This window comes from Halictus rubicundus, unplaced genomic scaffold (assembly GCF_050948215.1).
Source record: "Halictus rubicundus isolate RS-2024b unplaced genomic scaffold, iyHalRubi1_principal scaffold0304, whole genome shotgun sequence".
Classification (NCBI taxonomy): domain Eukaryota; kingdom Metazoa; phylum Arthropoda; class Insecta; order Hymenoptera; family Halictidae; genus Halictus; species Halictus rubicundus.
The window spans coordinates 64670-86031 of NW_027488845.1; the positions used below are offsets into that span (position 1 = coordinate 64670).

Consider the following 21362-nt stretch of genomic DNA (forward strand, 5'->3'; position numbering starts at 1 on the left):
CTTGAAATTGCCATCCACTTCTTTGCCGGTTGCGTTCTCCGACTGCACCCTTCTACTCCTCTTCTTCTTCTTCTTCTACTTCTTCTTCTTCTTCTTCTTCTTCTTCTTCTTCGTCTTCGTCTTCGCGACTCCAGCTCTCGCGGCGACGACGCTACTCTTAACTCTGCGCGTACCACGAAGGATAGACGGGATAGCAGGAACCGTCGCGGTGGCTTTACATTCATCTGCTACGAAAGAAAGTTTAAGCGACTTATGGAGACACTCTTGAAATTCACTCCGCGCTGTTCCTTAAGTTTCTATTTTCCTGCCAACAGAGGGAAAGAGACCTTGTACTAGAAGTGCTGGTTGTCGCGGTGATGCGACTTTCCCTGCTATCGCCGCGTCGAATTTGATTGATCGATACGCGTGCATCCACGGCAAGGAAACTTTCAGCCAACGGTTTCGGACTAGAATTGCACGGGGACACGTTCGACGATATAATAGCTATACGCTCGATCAAGGAACGTCGCTGTAAAATATAAATCTCCTCCGTCGGAACGAATCCGCCCGATCGGAGAGATGCGATCGCCGATGCGCCTCGTTCGAACTTACCGGGGGACATTATGCCCGGCGTAATGGTGGATTCTTTAATAAAACTCAACATTACTCTGCCGCGGACGTACATAAACATTTCTTAAACGTATGCGTCCCTTAGCGGGGTAATATTCTAGGTAAGAGAGGACCGGTGTCCATAGAGACTCTCCGCCTCGCCCTGAAGAGAAACTAATATCCTAGCAAATATCTCAAACATCGATTTTATCTATAGAATTCTGGAACGCGTTCCACGGAGGACGGCATGGCAGTCCCCTAGAAAAATGACGGGAGCGCCCGCCCCGCTCGCGATCGAACCTCCGATCCTGGGAAATCCTCTCGCGATCCCGGACCCGTTGAACGACCATTTTCTACGAGGATAATAAAAATCGACAGTGACTGCGATCGAGGTGTCGATACCCTGACAACGGCCCTCTGTCTTCGCGCGGCGAAATTTCCGTCGAAAATGTTAGACCGTTCCGGCGCGTTCGACATTCCTGTGTAAACCGTTCGTAATTTGTCACGGCTGGCCTCGTCCAATGGAGTGTTTCGAACCGAGACTTGCCTGCACTGGAAAATCTGATAACTCGGCAGATCATGCGAACGGGTCCCGACCGGCGCGAATAGACTCGCGCAGATCTCGACGATGGTCACGAAGGAAACTGTTGAGGAAAGAACTGTCCGCCGCCGACGTTGACGTACCGACACGATTAATATTCGCCACCGGGAGCTGAGTGAACAATGAATAATAGTGGAACGGGGGCGGGAACTGGAGAAGGTGCTTAGGAACATTTCAGCTTGGGAAAGTTCGATTTCCGGTAGCGTGCCGTCTGATTAACGCGAGGCTAGCCGTAGAGGAGGGCTGCGAACAGGTTAGAGATCCACGCTTGTCTGCGTATTTTTCTTCTTTTTGGGCCTTTTTGTCGATAACCGGCCGATATCAGCGAGGTGAGCCGAGAAATGCGAACGACAGACCGCGCTGAGATACCAATCAAGTTTGACAAATGTGAGTTAGAGGACAGAACCAGGTGATACGACAGGACGGGAAAAAAGAGGATGGAGAAGGACAACGCGAGACATTACAGGGCTTACGAGGGCTTCAAGCCCGCGAATAATGGCAATACGTCGTCCTTGAAGAGATCCACGTCGGACCGCTCGAAAACACATCCATCGAGACAAGTGAAGTGTCTCTGCTTCGGCGGAGTGCCGGACAAGGCTAGCCAGCACTCCTTCCTGAAAGGTTTTATTATAAACCTAGGGATATGTGCCCTCCTCGTGGGTTACGCTCTGCTAGGTAGCTTTATCTTCCTTGCCATTGAAAGCGGTGCCGAGGTTGGGATACAACAAAGGACACTTGCTACCACAATAGCGGGGGGACAACCTACCAGACGAAACTCAACAGCTTGGCTGACACAGGTGAGTGGTACACCTGCTGGTTCTTACTCCGAAATTTTCTTTTCCCATTTCCTTCTGTGTCATCGGTTGGTGTAAAGGCTCATCAAATAAGAGCTGTATAAGGTGTCGATGTATCGAATCGTTGCATGTATCCCTCAAAACGGTACAATTTTACTTATTACGTTATAAATGTTACATACTATCGTATTTTAATACCATATTTTAAATATGGAAATAAAAAATTATTCAGTTCCTAACAACATCTAAAATCAAATACAACGTAATCATGTAAAATACTTTTCTGATCTATATTTGTAATAAAAACAATTGCAGCAGATTATTAATAATTAAATAATTCAAAATATTATTGTCGATGTTATGAAAAATTATTGTGCCTTTAGCGTAAAAATAATTACGTTGAATTGTAACTTTATTTTATTTACAGATCCATGAACTGAAAATTTTCTCAATTTTATTTTAAATGAAATTGGTCGCTTTTTGTTGCATTCGCAGCGTATATTTGTTGTAACTTGTTGCAAATGAGTGTTTATATTTCGCTTAATAATTATAAATTTTATCTGAACGTACTTCATAAATTTTTGACAGCTTTCCTGTAAAAAATAATATTGCAGCAGAGATTTTGAATCACGGGTTTCCTGCAAATACACCACGTCTAATTACCGAATTTTTAAAACGAAATATAGCATTACGTGTTAATTGAAAGAATGGAACTGAAGAGTTGATATTTAAAAAAAATATTAATTAATTGATGATTGCTTTTGTTCCTTTGCTAAATATAAAATATCCTACTATTCTCCAATGCATGGAAATTATAGAACGGTATGAAGTAGTATGACAACGTATTAAACTTTTCTATATTATACTTTTTAATACTGTGAATAAATAATACGTATTCCTCCAAAATTTGCACAAAATTTGTTCTATGCTTAATTTTTTCGTCCTCATTTTATGAAAAACCAATGGATTATTTCGTAACAGTTTTATATATTTTTTATGTAGGATACGCTACGATTTAGTAAAATCTTATAACCAGAAAGTCTGGATGAACATAGTTTTCCTATCTAATAAATCAGTAATTACTGTAAATCTAAATCTACTTCGTCGTACTATCAACTTTCAATTAGAATTTTTCAATTGTCCAATTGCTATAGTTTGGTCGAAGAATCCTGCCACTAATATGATTTGTAAATAAGCTTTTTTATTCAATACCACTCGTTAGTAACTGGTAAGATTAATCAAATGAAATACAACTGAAAGAAAACAATTTTTGGGTGCATTTTCAGTAATTAATTAGAAAGAAATATACGTCCATATAAAAAAAGTGTATGCAAGTAATAGTTTGGGTATACAATTGTTAACACTGAAATAAAAACGAGAAGATTGTGTACGTGAATGCACACACATAGTTCGGTTATTAATTGCATACACAGAAGTAATCCAATCATAGGGAAGAATATTTCGCTCGCAATTTGCAATAATGTCTATTAACGTTTTCCACAAACGCATGAATACCAGAAATGTACATTTGCTGCGCAATTAATTCGCTTTAAATTCCCTATATTTGCAGTAACAAATGCGATGTTTCTATAATCTTATTTTCATTTCAATGAGGGGTCAAAATGAAAATGAAGCAAACATGTCAACATCAGAGTAATCCAATTTCAATTGCTGGCATAAACAACTAATTTGGTTTGCATTGTTTGGCGTGCGCGCGTGTATACGTATTCTTTGAACTGGAGCAATTATTTCGGAATATAAAATTATTCAATGGGGAAACGTTTCATTAAATAGAAACGAGGTAACACGCAATAATTCCCAAAAAGACCATTTGCGAAGAAAAGTTAGAATATAAATACAGTTTAAAACTATTAAATTAGTGCGTTTTATCAAACTGAAAATATTTACTTTTTATTGAATTTAACAATGGAACAGTGATCGGAGGAATAAGGGAAATTCGAGAAATTGGGTGCAGAAACAAATTTTAAAGCTGCAGTTTCTAGTCAAATTTTTGCCCATCACATTGTTATATTACCGTTATTATATTGTTATTTCCGATAAGATCGGATAAGATCGCAAATATTTGTGTTCCTTACGTCGAAGAAAGAACAATAATCGCAAAAGTCAGATGTTGCTAAAGTATGAAAATTAACCCTTATGTCAAGAACCAAAATGTATGATGATGTTCAATGGTGTTGCATTTGAAAGTTTCAACGAATACGCCCCAAATATAAGTTAATCTGTGTTCACTCAACAACATAAAAACCTATAATAGTCTTACTATTGGTAAACAAAAACATTAAAAAAGTTTTAAAAAGAATCTGAAAGTAATTTCCCGGGTACCCAGTTATTGGCGTAAGGGTTAAATAAAATATAATCGAAATCAAAGAAATTTTCAGCAAAACATAATCTTTTTGCCAATTGCGTATCGCCTTCATTTCATTATTACGTTTTCACTCGCATCGACATAAATGGATCTCGATTTATCATACTATATTTATTATTACTCCTTTTTTCTATCTTCAGTGATCTCCCATTGAAGTCGAAGACAATCGAATTATCTGCGCATTTTCCCGTTAAAGTTCGTTTCAACGAAGTTTTATCGATCTAGCGTCCCATTCACTTTCTTCCTCCCTTAAGGGGGCTGGCAGGCATTTGGCCTTGACGGGCACGCTATGTTACGCTGTGCCTTTTTTCTAGTCATTTTACGTCTTAAGTAAGTAAGTAATCAATTAAAAATGCATACCACCGTGTTTGTATATGTCTTTGCTACGTCTGTCCAGAGCCTTTTTTTCGATACGAACACTAAACCTCTCGAAATTAAGAGAATCTCTCTGCAATATACGTATATGAACTTGCAAGGGTCAAAATCTTGACAAATTGACGCTTCAATATTGCAATGAGCAGTTTAAAAGTGGTCACTTGTGTTTCCTAAAAGTCCAATCTACGTCTGTCCAGAGCCCAAATTGCGAATTTCTACCTCATCGTGGAGTAATTTGTAATATTCGGCAGAAAACTCGCTTTCTGAAGCAAGTATGACGTCACAAGTTGGCTGCCGCAGAGAGATTCTCTCCATTTCGAGAGATTTAGTGTTCGTATCGAAAAAAAGGCTCTGGACAGACGTAGCAAAGACATGTACAAACACGGTGGTATGCATTTTTAATTGATTACTTACTTATTTAAGACGTAAAATGTCTAGAACAAAATGCACAGCGTAACATAGCGTGCCAGTCAAGGCCAAATGCCTGCCGGCCCCCTTAAAGTCAAACCCGTCCTGCAGGGACCCGTATGCTGCAAAAATATATCCACTTTCACGATGTTATTCACTGTCACTAGTCTTAAATTTCGTGGCCCCTGACGATAGCACTCCTTTAAACTTTTATGCCCTACGTTAGAGACACAAGTTTAAGCCGAATTGACAACACATACAGTGACGAGCAAAAGTGTAAACACACTTCGTTGGTTTTACATAAAACGTGATAATACAACCTATTTTTCAATTGAATGATAAGGCTTAGGTAATAATAATTATATGGTAATAATAATTATTATATATTATAGATAAACAAAATGTAACAGTTTATGTTAGATAATATTAACAATACATATAATATTTTACAAAAATAAGGATTTGAAGCAATGTTTACAGTTTTGCACGTTTCATCAGAAACAGTCAAGATAGTACACAAATGCTAGGGAAATGAAATTGTCGACAAACACTGATAGCCAACTATAGTAAGACACGTTTAGACTGGTGTTTACACAGTTTTTCTCCTATTTGAAAGTTAGTTGACACGCCTAAGTCAAGATGAAAGCACTTAGTGCAGATAAAAGAAACAGTATCATTGCATTTTGCGATACAAGTTTTTCACTAAGGCAAATTGCAGTGAAATGTGGTGTAAGTCATACGATGGTTGCAAGAATAAAGAAAACCTATGGTAGTGTGTCAACTTCTTCAAGAAAGGGTAGGCCACAACTTGTTTCTGACAGAGCTGCACGTGAAATTGCGCATCGTTTTCTCCTAACAAATTATGATTAACAACGAAGTTCTAATCACAAAGAATATATATCTAAGCCACAAGCTATAAGCATTTAGAAAAGTAAATAAACAGCTTTACCAGAGAACAAAACACAATAGGCTTTGCTGTTACCTCAAATAGTTTATAAACCAACTAGGTTCCAAGTTGATATACATATGTTTATGGGTTCATTTGTATGAAAATAAAGGAACAATGTGTAAGTTATTAAAAATTTAAAAGAGAATATATAGTTTTAATAATATATTTTTGAGATATAAAATATATGAAATCAAATCCTAAGATTATTAGATGTAAATATGAAAAAATAACACGCCTTCTACTTTTAAATACAAAACTCGTACTGAAATTCCTATAGCTGAACTGCAGATGTTCATGCAAAATAACAGTCTTCTTCATTAATTGTAAGAAGCAGGAGTGAAATAAAGGTGTTTCTTATTTTACTAATTATAATAAATTGAAAATAATGTAGGATTATACCCTTCTTTTTTATGTATTCACTACTCTGTATTTTATTTACGTTTCTGCTATAAATGCATAAAATCCGCAGTCTATCTATGTATAACTTCACAACAATGTTCGTACTTCTCAACTTTTTATTCTTATTATTTCAAATTTTGATTCTGCTTCTTATACACCGATTTGAAATTGGTCACGTAATTTCCAGACACTGAAATAATTCTTTGCTGGACAATTGAAGTGCTCAGGGCAATAAACGGTCAGCTCGATTTCGACGTGACTGCCCACTTAGATCAATCGTTCGGAGTAACAAATAGTCTGAGCGACTGTAAACATTCGGGGCAACAAACAGTTACAAACATCTCATGATATGACCGTTTGTTGCACCGAATTATCGAAAGAATTTGTTCTTTTACCATCACGTCGAAATCGAGCTAACCATTTGTTGCCCTGAGATCTTCAATTGCTGGTATATAAACTATCTGTTAGGATTAGGGATCAAGAATGCACAGTGATGAGAACACTTGTGTGTTAGAAAAACCTTTAATTAGATATAACTTTGTCTCTCGCAGAGTAGTGGGAGGACGCGACGAAAACGCGGGAAGACCGCTCGACGCGGCAGTTATACCAACTCAAACGCAATGCGATGGTTGCATTCGGTGATTGGTGCTGACGTCGTACCAACACAATCATAATTTGACAAAAAAAAAATTGATCAACGATCCACCTGAAATCATATTAAAGCGTTATCGAAGGCTGTACTTTCAGAACTCTTCGTTAGTTTGTGGCTTTAATATTTGTACATCATGTAGCAGGGAGGGGAATTATAGTCTTTTCGTCAAAAAGTTTGCGAATTCAAACGACACTATGGAGATGGAAAAATTTTTGTCATGCCTGAACCCAAGAACTGAAGCTTCTCTTTTAAAATGATCCCTCAATTACTGTATGACGTTTTCAACCGTTCTATTGAGCTTTCAAAAATATATGTACATACAGGGTGTTAAAAAAACCATTCAATATTTATTTGGTATATAGAACACATTGTGCTGAGTAAAAAAGCCTTAGGAAACATAGGTCGAAAGGTCAACACAAGGAAGAAAGTAACAAGGAAGTTACAAGGAAGTAAGTAAGCTGATCATAATGCTAGCAAACAAAAATATTCATGTCTCAGAAACGGTTCACCCTTTGACCTATGTTTACTAAGGCTTTTTTACTCAGCACAGTGTGTTCTATACCATATAAATATAGTCCCACTTTGTACAATACTTTTTTTCGCAGAATTTCATAATTTATCCGAATTTGAGAAAAAATATTAGACATTTCATTCAAAAAATTGAAGGTGGTTCTCATATCTCGATAAAAAAGCAAAGTAATAAAATCAGATTAGAACACTGTATGTCCCTCAAAAAACCATGCAACTTTTGTTCGCAACATTTTTTCGTACAACAAATAACTTACGAGTTATTTGAGATCGTCACGTTACGAGACTCACCCTGTATAAACGCATATGCAATATCTGCCGCAATGTTCTTTAAAACAACACTGCGGTGTTCGCAGTCTAAAATGAAATATAGAAGGCATTTTTGCAGCCAGCTCTAATGCTTTTTTTGCATTTCTTCCTCTTTATACTTTTATATCGTTCTTTATTTTCACAAGTATAATTGAGTTTCTACCTGTACCTCTACAGTGTGCATTGCACCCAAGTGGAGATTAAAATTCAATGGTCATGAACAGTTCTTATTTTTGTTAGAAATTTAATTCTTCAAGACGTACTGCTCTCAAAATTTTACCTATAGTAAAATGCTCTACATTTTCGAAAATTGTGGCAGTCGTTTTATGTCGTAGAATAAAATTTTGTTCATTACAAAACCGTGTAGGTATCAGACAGGACGGCACATGGCACCTAGCTATTTTCGTAAAATACGGTTTTTAATATGAAATAAACAAATTATTAAAATAGGTAAAAATGCTACTTTCTACGACTCTGATTTTAAAAAATGTTACTTCTTCATAAAGTTTGTTGATAATGAAATATTTTTCTTTAATAAGTTTATTTAGGAAAGTTTTATCAATATATTTGTGATATTTTTCTGATTGAAATGACACCAAACATGACACAATTTGGATTATATTTTCTTATATAATTGACGATACAGTAAAACCTCGATTATTACCGATCGATTAGTACCAGTCAGTGGAGTTGCGCGTTCATTCTGTCAAATCTTTACTAATTTATACAATAAATTTTGTTGTGCACGAATCACTTCGGACTGAACTGTTTACATGTGTACCACGTATCTGAATAATGGAGAATTCAAATATCATCAGTTCGGATAATCGAGGCTCTACTGAAACGTCAATTGAACAAGCGGATATGCTTCAAATTATAGCATGTTTGGACTCATTTTAATAAAAAAAATGTCGCGAATATATTGGTAAAAGATTCTTAATAAAATAATTAAAAAGTTTTGTCATTGGTAGACTGCGGATTTTATGCATTTATGACAAGAATGGGGTGGAATATAAAGTGATAAATACATGAGAAGAATTTACGGATATTGTTACATCACTTCTGACCTATTAAAACTATTAAAAATAGAAATAAGTTTCTATTACTAAGATCAGCAGTCTAGTCAGTAGACTAATTTTGTAGGACATTCACACTACGAAGCCTATTTCATTTATTGTAAGGACAGGGAACTTTATAAATAAACCTCATTGAGAACTAAAATTAAGTTAACCCTTCGCACTCGAGTGGCGACTCTGAGTTGCCACTAAAAATGGGCATATAATTATTCAAAATATTTCTTACATTATTAAATTCCTATTTTATAAACTAGTAAACATTTCAGTATTGTGCGTGTAAATTGAACCAGTGCCGTACGAATAAAATGAACAAAATCGTGTAAAATGGAAATATTCTGGGTCGGAAGAAAAATTTGGTTTTGGAATTAAAATAGCTCCGAGCGCGATGGGTTAGGAATTAGATTTAAAATACGTTCGGTTGGATTTAAGTGTGCAATATTTCAACGGGACGTTTTCTCGTGTTAAGGTTAATTACGAGGCCAGAGCAAAGACCGTGGAGAACATTTGGATAATCACGGAGAGCCTGAACGTTCTTTACCGTGAGAATTGGATTAGGCTGGCCGCGCAGGAGATCGCACGTTTTCAGGAACAACTAGTGAAGAGGATCACCGAGGACATGAAGGCGACCCAGAACGTCGGGACCTACGTTGGAAGTTCCGCCAGCGATCCTGTGACCGAGCGACGTGCCCCAGAGTACGAATGGAACTTCGCCAAAGCATTCTTGTATTCTCTCACGGTGGCGACTTCGATCGGTAAGTACTTAACTGCATTAACGTGATATTAGGTGTCACGGCGGACGTCGTCCTCATTGAATTCGTGACTCGATTACTGTAACTTCGGTATCAGCAACTGCTCCAAAACCGGGGCTGCTTATGTTGTTGATTGACTATGGTCACAATAATTTCTTGTTCTTCGAAAAACGGTTTTGAAATACTTAGTAAAATTTTATTGCCGCGGTAATGGGTCTCCTTTGAATTAGTAAGTCACTTCTATGATAATTGTAGGGTATTCCCACCATTGTGGTTTACATGGATTTTAGGATAAATTAATTGAAGGAGAAAGCCGAAAATAATTTCGTTGGCAATGCTGTTTCATCGCTATGGCATGTGATAAATGAACTATATTTGCCACCGAATTGTCAAACATATGATGTTCTATATACTAATTACTGACATCAAATACATGCTAGGTAGGAATGAAGAGAACTAGATAGAAAATAAGAAATAACACTTAATAGGGACTTTATAAAACACTTAATAAAACACGTAACACAAATAAACCTTAATACTTAATTAATTAATTAATTTATTTATTTATATTAGGTTTTCTATCTTGTTATCAAATTTCGAAACTTTAACGTTGAGGATAGGTTACATTTGTAATTTAAGCACATAGATATTTAAGAAATAAAGTATAATTTTTACATTACTTTACAAACATTTTTAACTACAATATTTAATAAAATCTAATGTTTCTAATATTAGTAATATTAGTAATTCAAAGCGAACAGAAATTTAAAACAAATATATATATATACTTATAAACAAAAGTCGTGAAATATACTTTCTCGCTTCTTCTTTTCATTTGTCCTCGCTAGGAGCTATATATTTTGTTTACCCCGCACTCGTGCGTCCACTTTCGTTATTAATCACTGTTAAAGCAAGTCAGTTGTATAAAACCAACTAAGATACATTAAGTGGTGCAATAAAAAATATGTTTCCATTTTTAAAAAAGAGTGAATGACCTTAATATGTTCTCTGCACGTCCACCTACAAAAAAAATCTGTTATTGTCAGAATGTGCCCCTCTTGATACCATTCAACTCTACGTGAACGATTTTCCGCTACGAATAATAAATAATCATGTAAATTCGAAATGATAATATGTGGTAATCACCCTGTGTATAAAATTCAAGAATCATATTTTATATATAAAATCACTGAACCGTAAATTCCACGGAAAACAAATCTTGTAGTCTGATCCATAGGAAGCAAATACGCAAAGTAATTGAACCCGGGGAGCGGAATGAATTCGACTATCTCCTTAAAAATATTACCATTATTCGAGCCAAATCACAATGGGTTAATGCAATTTGTGCTGGCATGCAATCAGCGAAATAACCATTCAACGTAAGAATGGTGAGTTTATCATCAATATTTTCTCGTGGGCTGTGCCGCTTCATACAGGCGGAAACCAGGCCAAGAAAATTGCAAACGTTACGGCGCGATGTAATTAGTAGGTCGATAGACCAACGCGACTGGTAAACTATGAGGAGCCCGTTCAGAAACGAATAATTACTGGAGGCAAATACTATAACATTTCTAGACGGTGGCAGTGAAGCAGCCAGTAACACAAGATAGCGATAATGGTACCGCGGCGGGGGGGGGGGGGGGGGGGTGGTAGCGAAAGATACTTATCTCCTCTGATTTCAACGCCGGGTTTTCGCCCGTTTTACCCGGGGTACATTATTTAACCGGTTAGACGCCAAGTTCTTACGGGCGTGTAATCTCGTCGCCAAACTCTAGTATTTCGCCTCCATGATTTTTGCCGACCGATTGAAAATTTCTCGCCCGCTCGAAATTAACTTGCACAATTTGCTGCGACGTTCTTTCGCTGCGCCAGCGTTTCGTCGATGGTATTTATTTCAAGGCAGACTAGAACATTGGCCAATTTGTCATCCAATTACCCCCTTTTTGTCGAAAGAACGCGTGTTTACTCGTCCTCTCATTGCTCGCTGACTTTCCCTTTTGTAATTTGAGCGTTTGCATTATTTTATAAAATGTAAGTATTTATAAAAAATTCATTACTGCTTTAAAATAAAATTTCAGTTTGTAAGAATTGTGATCGTTACTATTGAAACTTTATTTTGCCCGCCAGTGTATAACTTGGTACAATAGGAGAGATGCCTGACTAATGGTAAATTATGCCACTACCGAAGGAGCTACTATAAACAAGTACAATTCGTAAGGTGTCCTATAGGCAATACAATTTTTAACAATAGAATCACAGAATCCATTTGGGTTATCAAGGAGGATTTACGTAAATTTTAATCAGCGAAATGTGTATTATTTATACTTTTTTATTTCGAATATTTCTATATTATATGCGTTTGTATACGTATTTCAGTAAATATAGGCAGAAAATGTTCGTAAATCCAATGTTAAATTTATAAATTTATCGCTATTAAGCCTTCGCATGACACGTGACAAAGGCATTATAATGCCTGCCTTCCTATTATTTATAAATAGCATTACTTGCGCACAGACACATACGCTATATGAAAAGTCTGGAACAAAATATATTAATTACAGTAGTACTCATTTTAATCAATATGTTGATTTATCAGCTAGGAGTTGAAACACCATTTCACACGTAACATATGTAATTTTATTGACGAAAATCTGTCATTGGTAGTGTGAATAATATGATTCTTTAAATGTGAGTGCAAGTATCCAACAACTCATCATTTTTGTAATTTGATTTTTGAGTGAAGATGCCCAACATACACTAACAAATGCAACAATTTATCAACTTATTTCTATTATATTTATCCTTTACTGTTTTGATGTCTTTCGGAAAATGATATTCAACTAATCCTTCAACAAATTTTCAATAAAATTGATTAACTCTTTCATTGCCACAGATATTGCAAAAAAGAATTCTTACAACTTATGTTTTTTCCTTATATTTAATGGAAATTATAATTTCGTTGGGTGCAGAAATCGTATATCACGCTTAACTTGTCTCACGAATAGGAATTATGAAAAATTTACAGGTACGATCACCGCAAAATACTAACAATAGTTTTGTTGAGAAGAAAGCTTGTATAGGAAAGGTTACATCGCTTTATAATGTGGCCTGCAGTATTGTTAAACAAATATTTGCACATTAATACTTCCCAAAATACTTAACAAAAATAAAAAGATTTCAGTGTAGCTATATTTGCATACAAAAATGAATTGTTTAAATATAAATTCGTCAAATTATGCTAGTAGCTCTAATAGTTTTATTACTGTTTGATTGCGGAACTTTATGCCAAATTAAATTTGACAGAATCAATTACGAGAAAAGGGGGTCTCATAAAAATTTATACTTTCTGTTAATAATTTTAATCGGTTGTATATAATGTACCAGTCATATTAACACTTTCGTTACCATGGGCGAGATATCTCGCTATCACTATGTCGCGTGTACGACGCAACGGACGAGATATTTCGCGTCAAAACGGTCGTTTTATCGAAACACGAACTTATCAGTCAATAGTAGCCCTTGTTCTATTTTTCAACCATTTTTTAACCATGAACTTATAGATTTAATGATTATCAGAAGTAACAGATACTTGCGTCAGGAAGGTTTTTCCTATCTTGTTTTCACACGTAATGATATACAGGGTGAGTCACCTAACGTTTGCACCTCAAATATCTTTGTTGTTTCTTAAGGTATGTAAAATATGGTAAGGACAAAGTTGAATGGTACAATGGAGCTGACACGATGCCAAAAAAAATTTTGTTTTTATGTCATTTTTTTAAAGATATCAAGGTCACCTTGACTTTTTTAAATGGAACCACCCGTTTGCGTTCGTGCGCGCGGTCGATCCATCGCTTGTCGGTTTTTCGACGTACATCAAAGGCCTCGTACAAACCTGAACGTTTCGACGAACATTGCGCCGAACATCGCGCCGAACATCGCGCCGAACATCGCGCCGAACGGCGCGCCGAACAGCGTCTGAAACGCAAAATCGCGCCGAAATGAATGTCGACTTTGCGTTTCGTTCGCTGTTCGGCGCGCTGTTCGGCGCAATGTTCGTCGAAATATTCAGGTCTGTACCAGATTCTCTAGTATAAGATACCATATCAACGATACGCGAGATATCTCGTCCATAGCAGCACGAAACAGAAACTGCAACGCGAGATATCTCGTCCATGACGTTGAGTAACGACCGTTTTGACGCGAAATATATCGCCCGTAGCGTTATACACGCGACATAGTGGTAGCGAGATATCTCGTCCATGGTAACGAAAGGGTTAAATTCGGTTGAACTTCACCTTCTGGGACCAAAATTTTTTAACTTCCTTTCTATTATCCTGTAGATCTTGACTTGAAAATGCTAAAAATCGAAGTTTTAATGAGTCAAATTCACTAGTTCGAAAGTTATGCGTGTTTATTGGTCCCAAAGAGTGAAGTTTTTGTCATAAATGCATAAAATCCACAGTTTATATGATCCCCCACTGTAAATGATAAAAGTTGCATCAGTCCTATCTAATTTTCTGAACTCAATTTAGAGAACGCTAAACAGTACATTGCTATGAATACGGTTGCATTACAGCAATAACAGAGCGTAGAGCACGTCCAGCACGTTCCACGATCAAATATGACTGTTGAGAAGTTTGTTAAACGTTACTATGCAATCCAAGACTCAAAGTAGCCTAAAGATGAGTGTGTTCCGCCATAGATAGTATGTCCTTGAATAAACACCGTGCTGAAACGGTAGACCAGACCGGGCCGAACAGTTTAAACAGACAATTAATCGGATGATTAAACATTCAAGTGCCGCGTGACGCTTCAAAGGTAAGTGGTCATCCCCTTCGTAAATACGAAATGAGACGACGAAGAATTTCACGCCCGGACGATCCCTGCCAAAACCTACTGGTTTCGCACATGCAGATATCGACCGATTTTCATTTGATGGCGGGTGGGAATGCACAATGGAAAAATAGCGTGGAAGCAACAAGAGTCAATGGTCGGCGGGGCCGGAAGGGTGAAACAGTGGTTGGGGAGGGGGAGGAAGGCTAGTATGGCCAGCATCAATTTTTAAGGCAAACAAAGTCCAACATTAACGTGTAATGGCCACCGACCTCGGCCGGACATCTGTTGTCCGCTTTAAATATCAGAACCCGCCTACCATCGACTCGGTGCTCGACAATTCCAAACCGGTCCGGCTTACCGATGTTCGAACCGAGTGACGTCACGTCCGATCGTTTACTCTGGTTATTACTGAAACAGATTGGAAGTTTATGCGTTTTGTGGATATTACGAAAAAAAAGGGAGGAGAGGGCCAGAAAAAAATCGAGGTGAAACGAAATGGAGGAACGAATGGGAATACGAAGCAGCTTATCGAATTATCGTTGGAATATATATTTCGCTTACTCCTTTTCTGACTTTCTAATGCATCGGCGATTTATACTGCGGATATTCGGCTGGCTTACGCCACGGAAGCTCTTTACTCGCGCTTTGTATGCGTGAGGGTACGGTATATATGCAAATTCGCATGGTAGTCTTCGACTTGGTTTAATGAGTGGAAGTCATAAAAATATGTCTTTCTCGTACAAACATATGTACGTACACTCGATCACCAATACTCGAAAAAGGGTGAGGCTTATATTAATATAGGTTAGTGTGATTACATGGTTACTGTAAGAAATCACTCTTGATAAATTAGTACAAAATTTCTGGAAGTTATTATTAGATTGTGGATCTTTATTCAGAATAAAAATTGCCCAGGCCAATTGTAGGAAAGTAAAGGTAAATTGGTAAATTTCAAAAAGTCAAAAATAATAGAAGAATTACTTGAAAATGATCTAATACCTTTTCAGGTTTGTACTCGACCAATTTGTCATAAATGCATAAAATCAGCGATCTAGTTATTATTGACTGTCTGTAGCTCGAATTTTTCTTACAAATGTAAAAAAATCTATGTAAATTTTTTATGAATTTTCATATTTGTTTGTCTAGGAAAATAATTCGTCTGTATTACCTGTAATATAAGATTACACTGTCGAACACCAAAATCGTTTTGCAATACCTGTTAGGTGATTCTTATACACTTTGTCATCCTAAAACAATGAAATCAACAATTTGTTTATTTTATTAGGATTAAATTTTTATTGAATTGTCTTCAACTTGAAATTCTACTAACAATAAATCTCTACAAACTACATATTCTATAAATACACAAAATCTAATTAATTTAATCTAAAGGTTTATTTTTAGATGTAAAAAGAACACAAAGTTGAATAAAGTCTTTCTAATACATCACTTAAAAATGGTATATGCACTTTTATTTATTGATCAGCTGTGTACAGTTTGTGAGAATAATCTGACATAACAAATGCACATAGAGTTACAATAATTCGCCACTAATTCACCATTTCAGAGATCCAGTGTGTTCAATTCTTTTAAAATTTAAATAAATATCCAGTGTACAATATTAGTTGATTATAAAAAAGATAGATACCAAAAATTGATTGTAATTTTTTTTTTTATTTTCTTTGTTTTTAGCATCAAGATCTCAAAAACGTCGCTTCGTCATTCTATAGAATCATAGAATCATAGAACATGAATCATAGAATCATTGTTAAATCTTTCTTTCTCTCATCGATACTTTCTTCACGATTTTCTTTCTCACTGTACTTTGAGATTTCTACCTTACCATTCTACTAATTTTCATTTTCTCTATTTTTCTCTATCGTCTAAGCCCTCCCTCAACTTTCTGTCGAACCTTTATTTTGTCTTAATCCCTTACCCAACTCCTCCAGTTTCTTTTACTTCCTTTCGCAGATGGAAAATGGCCAGTCACAAGATGGGACAAATTTAAACTCCGATTTAAACTTTAAGAAAAGCACCATTATCTTCACAAGAACTAGATAGATGATTCAATTTAATTATAAAATGATACCAAATACATTTGAAGTTCTTACAAATGTACAATATTTTGTTCATTCATAGGATCCATACCAGGGTGGCTCTTATTTTCGACTTTTGAATTTTGTTTATGCTCCCCTCTCCCCAAGAATGTACCAACTAATAAAAAAAAACTGTGCATAGTTTGAACACCTGCGAATAACGGGATAACGTGCCCCGGGCCATTAAACATTAAAATAATTAATTAAATGTTCATAAAATCGTTTTTCTCGAATATCTTATATATATGTATAAAAAGTATTGACTGTATCGAAAACTAACTAACTTTTCAACGAACATTAACGAAAAATATGAATTTTTTTGAACTTGCGGAACTTACTTTGTTTTAATTGTATATTATTTTACAGGAAATTGCATATATTTCTTTTTTTTTAATTATATGTCACAAAAATGTTCAAGTTCCACTTTATCAAGGGTGAAGGTCTTATAAAGAGAACTACGTTTCAAAAAGCCCTCTAAAATGAACCGTTAAATAAATATAAGCGAATCCGTAGGATTTCGGGTTCGTAACATAAAATAATTTCTATTTACCGGTATCTTTCATAAAATATTCGACAAGAACGTATATTCTCCCAATAGTAAAATTTGTTAATTTGGTGAATCATCTTTGTTAAATCAGACATTTTCTCACCTTAAAAATTACTTTTTGTTATTATATCAGAGTAATTATTATATCGTGTAAAATCATATAATATGAATTTATAAATTATTTTCTGACTTTAACAGTGTTTGCACAATTATATTAAAATTTTATGTATACAGTATTTATATTTTTATAGTACAGTTGAAAAGGTGGTACTGTCTAAAATTTTTTAGCCTTGTTTTAAAAATTGCTATTTAGGAAAAATCACATCATATTTTTCACTACTTATCAAGTACAGCTTTCTTCAGGACATATTTTCATATGTAGATTATGTTATGAATGTTGAAAAGTATTTTGATGATACTTTTCAGGAATTTACAAAGTACAATAAACATTGAAAAGAATATCCAAAGACTATGTTAAAGTCATTCAAATAAGAATATTAAATTTTGTAATCATGAAACAACATATATAACTATAACTGGAATGCAAAATTTCCATTCTATATTTGCCTTGAGAAGAACCAACAAGAATAACAAAGTGTTGAAAAGCTAGAGGTCACTATATAATAAAAGAGGAAGCAAAATTAGCATAAAGAACATATTTACTTCATTCTTAAAACACATTTTTTCAGAAACTCTTAGCGTATACACTTAATGTTTACGGAGTATACAGTGCTTCCACTTTGATTAAGATTTTTCACATAGATTAATATAGGTAATATAGGTATATGTAAAAATTGTCATCACTTTAACAAAATTTTTAAGTGTAAATGTATTATATTCAAAGTTACGTTATACGTTATCTTGTGAATTAATATACAAATAGAATTCTATGTAACTCATGAATAAGGAATTTTTTAATTAACCTTTTAACTGGAAGTGACGAGTTAATTCGTCATTAAAGTTCGCCATCACCTTTCAGATTTTTTCATTTTCTCTTTATTTAACGAATGTCTCTATGACGATGAGTCGTGTTATATCGGTATAAATAAATTATGTCTTTGTATGCATTCGCAATTGTATAGTCAGCCAGTAAAAAGGCTACAAATGAAAACAGTTATAAAACCGTTTAAACAATTCTTTAGTCGTCTTGTTATAAACAAATTTCATCGAATGCAATAAGTAAAACATAATGGTTATTTTATTTTAGATTCAGTACAATGCATTTATTTCAATGACACATTCGCTTCGAGAAATTATAATTGAATAAAGCTGTGCATTTCGCACAACACGATACAACCATTTCCAAGTTTGGGTCAATCACAACTGTGCGCGCGTTAACGTGAAAGCCAGACTAGAATTAATTTCAGGAACCATATCCACCAACCCGAATATGATTAAATGCTTCCACAAAAACAACGTACGCTTAGTTTCTCAGTGGTACTTTGTAATATGACAGCTGATGATTGATGAAATCAAATATCAAAAGCTACAGGGCGTTTATTGAATAACTTAACAAAACAACGTCAATACAAAATAAAATCATGTTGTCTCTATTTGAAGCTGTAAATATAATTACAACTGTACACGCAGAGTAATAATTATTTAACCAGATCAATTTTCCTTCTAAAGCGACTTTTCATTTATAACTAAAAAGATATAGCACTTCTACTAGTAAATAAAAATAATCTCATATTTCTAAAACATTTAGTTTTGTTGTATAGTTAATACTAATAAATCTTTATTAGTACTATTGCTTGGAAAATAATGTTTCACAAGTTCTATGTAAAATCATAAATATTTACCAGAACTGGAATACAAATTTTTAAATAAAAAAAGATTATTGATATTGTATAAATGATTTTGTAACAATGATATCCCATAATTCTCATGAAGTACAAGCAATGCGCACAATTAAATATTAATGAATAACAAAGGCTTATTAAAAGCTACACACGTACAATAAAAGTGTATAAACTCGCTTTATGCAAAATTCGTGATTTGAATTAATTTTAAATTGACTTTGTCTACTAATCGAGTTTTTTAAAGGCTATATAAGGGACCACACGACAAAGTATTTCGCCAACACAGTCATTCAAAATGTCGTTTTAAAATCACAAAGAACTACTTTCTACGAAAATGAAAAATGTCTAGTTTCAGGAACAATTACATAGAAATGTAACTTGGATGAGTGAGTAAATGAATAACGCGAAGTTACTGGTACGAAGTAATTTGCATTAACGTGTCGCACTTAATTATATTCCCGGGCGCGGTTGAGTACGAGCGTTGTCGTGTTTTGTCTCGTCGGTAGCCTCTTCTAAATTAACTCTTAGTTTTCCAACTAAAAGTTCCCGACGACGAGCTACCCCCAGTCTCGTCTTCTTTATTCCGAGTAACGAACTTTTTAATTGGTTGCCTCTGTATTCGAAAAATTTGATCTGCTCGTATGTCGCGGCAACGAGTGTCTTTCTGGAATGTCATAAAGAGCGGTATGAACGTGCTTCGGAAACGATGGTTACACGCGATTCGTGACGCTTGTGATTACCGTAGAAACTTTCCTCATAGATGTCATAATTAATAATTAATAATAATGTGTAACGGTACGCGTCTCGTACGGGAAGCGTAGCGAGGCGGGTAAGCCCTCCCCGGATTGGCTCAGCGGCCAGGGTTCTTTGGGGAGGGAGGAGAACAGGTGAATAAGTGAAATACCTGGTTGCGGTGAAAAACAAAAGAATATTTATCCAACTCGAGTAACTAGGTTCCTCCCGGATTGCCGGTGGGTCCGGTCCGGGTCGGTCCGACACTCGGATCCGCCTCTCGGCCGGCCTGGTACACGAAAGAAAAGAAAAGAAACTATAGGTGGACGCTCGGTGCGTGATGCAAAACAACTTACTGGTCTAAGCTTAATTACTAAACGAATTCTTAATCTACTCGTTACCCCTAATAACGAAGGAACCCTTAACCTATTCGTTAACCCCAAAGAACGGATGTTTCCTAAATCTAGACGCTAGTATTAACGCGGGAGCGGCGGAGCTCCGTATCGGTGGACGAGGTCGAACCTCGCGGCGGTTCCCGGAATTTCTCGGCGGAGCGCCGTCCGCCGGTGGACGGCGGCGGCAGGAAACGGAGCGGTATTCGGTGCGGTACGCGGTGTTCGGCGGCGCGCGGAGCGCGGGGCGAGCCGGGCTCGCCTAGTGTCGGTGCGAGAGAGACTCGGCGCGGCGGTCGGGTGTTCCCATCGCGGGCCCGAATCCCCACGATTCCTTCTGGCGCGGTCGCCTCGGCGAGGTGATCGGGAATCGCCGCGGCCCAGCACGTGGTTGTGGATTGGCGACGTTCCTTACGTCGGCTGGGCTCGCGGGGAGGATTCGCGGGATTCGCGGGACGCTCCGTTTGTCGTCCCCGGATGGCCGCGGCCCGAGTTCGTATGCACAGACCGTATACCTAGTGCCTACGGCTCGATGCCGGCGTGGTCGGTTGGTGACTAGACTCCTGGAGCGCGAAGCGAAATCTCCGGTCAGGAACGCGGGGTGCAGGAACGGGCCCGAGGGGTGGGGATGACGGCCGGAGTGTCGAAACGACGGTGCACTGAAAAGTACAGGCCGTCGATCGACCGACCGCCTCCCAGAACCTACTCGCGGTCTCGGTTTTCGACGTAGGGGACGTATACTCACGTACGCTTCGGCCGATCCCGGCGCTTCTGCGTGTTCGTCCGGTGATACACCGAGGCTCGCACGTTTCTGCGCGGCTGCGAGAGGACCTGGGCTCGGGTGTTCGCCCGAGAGCTGCTCCAGGCCAACTCCGCTCTTGTGTGTGTTTTTTTTTTAGTTGTTTTTCACTTGCGTGTGGGGTTGTACAGTACCTGGGGAGAAGATTCCCTTTAACCTGTATTAGACGTGGAGGGATGAGGTGTTATGGGCGGCGTGTTGGATGGGGAGGGGTCTGTATGACCTTCATGAGTGGATACTTGGATAAACTTTCAAAAACCTGTATACATGGTGGGGGGATGGTGGGGTTTGTTTAGGTTAAGGTTTATTTGGGGGTTTTGGGAGAGTGTGCTGAATCATTCTGG

At 36.9% G+C, this 21362-nt stretch overlaps 1 protein-coding gene and 1 long non-coding RNA gene across 2 annotated transcripts in view; both read left to right on the plus strand.

Moving 5' to 3' along the window:
* The window catches only part of LOC143364153 (uncharacterized), a 218055-nt gene that overhangs the window by 23115 nt on the left and 173578 nt on the right, over positions 1–21362 (plus strand). The window lies entirely within an intron of this gene.
* LOC143364154 (potassium channel subfamily K member 6-like) overlaps positions 1292–21362 on the plus strand; it is a 155179-nt gene continuing 135108 nt past the window's right edge. The window contains exons 1-2 of the mRNA XM_076804645.1: positions 1292–1986; positions 9532–9817. Coding sequence (XP_076660760.1) covers positions 1627–1986; positions 9532–9817 — 646 coding nt within the window. The 5' untranslated portion in view covers positions 1292–1626. The remainder of the gene's footprint in view (positions 1987–9531; positions 9818–21362) is intronic.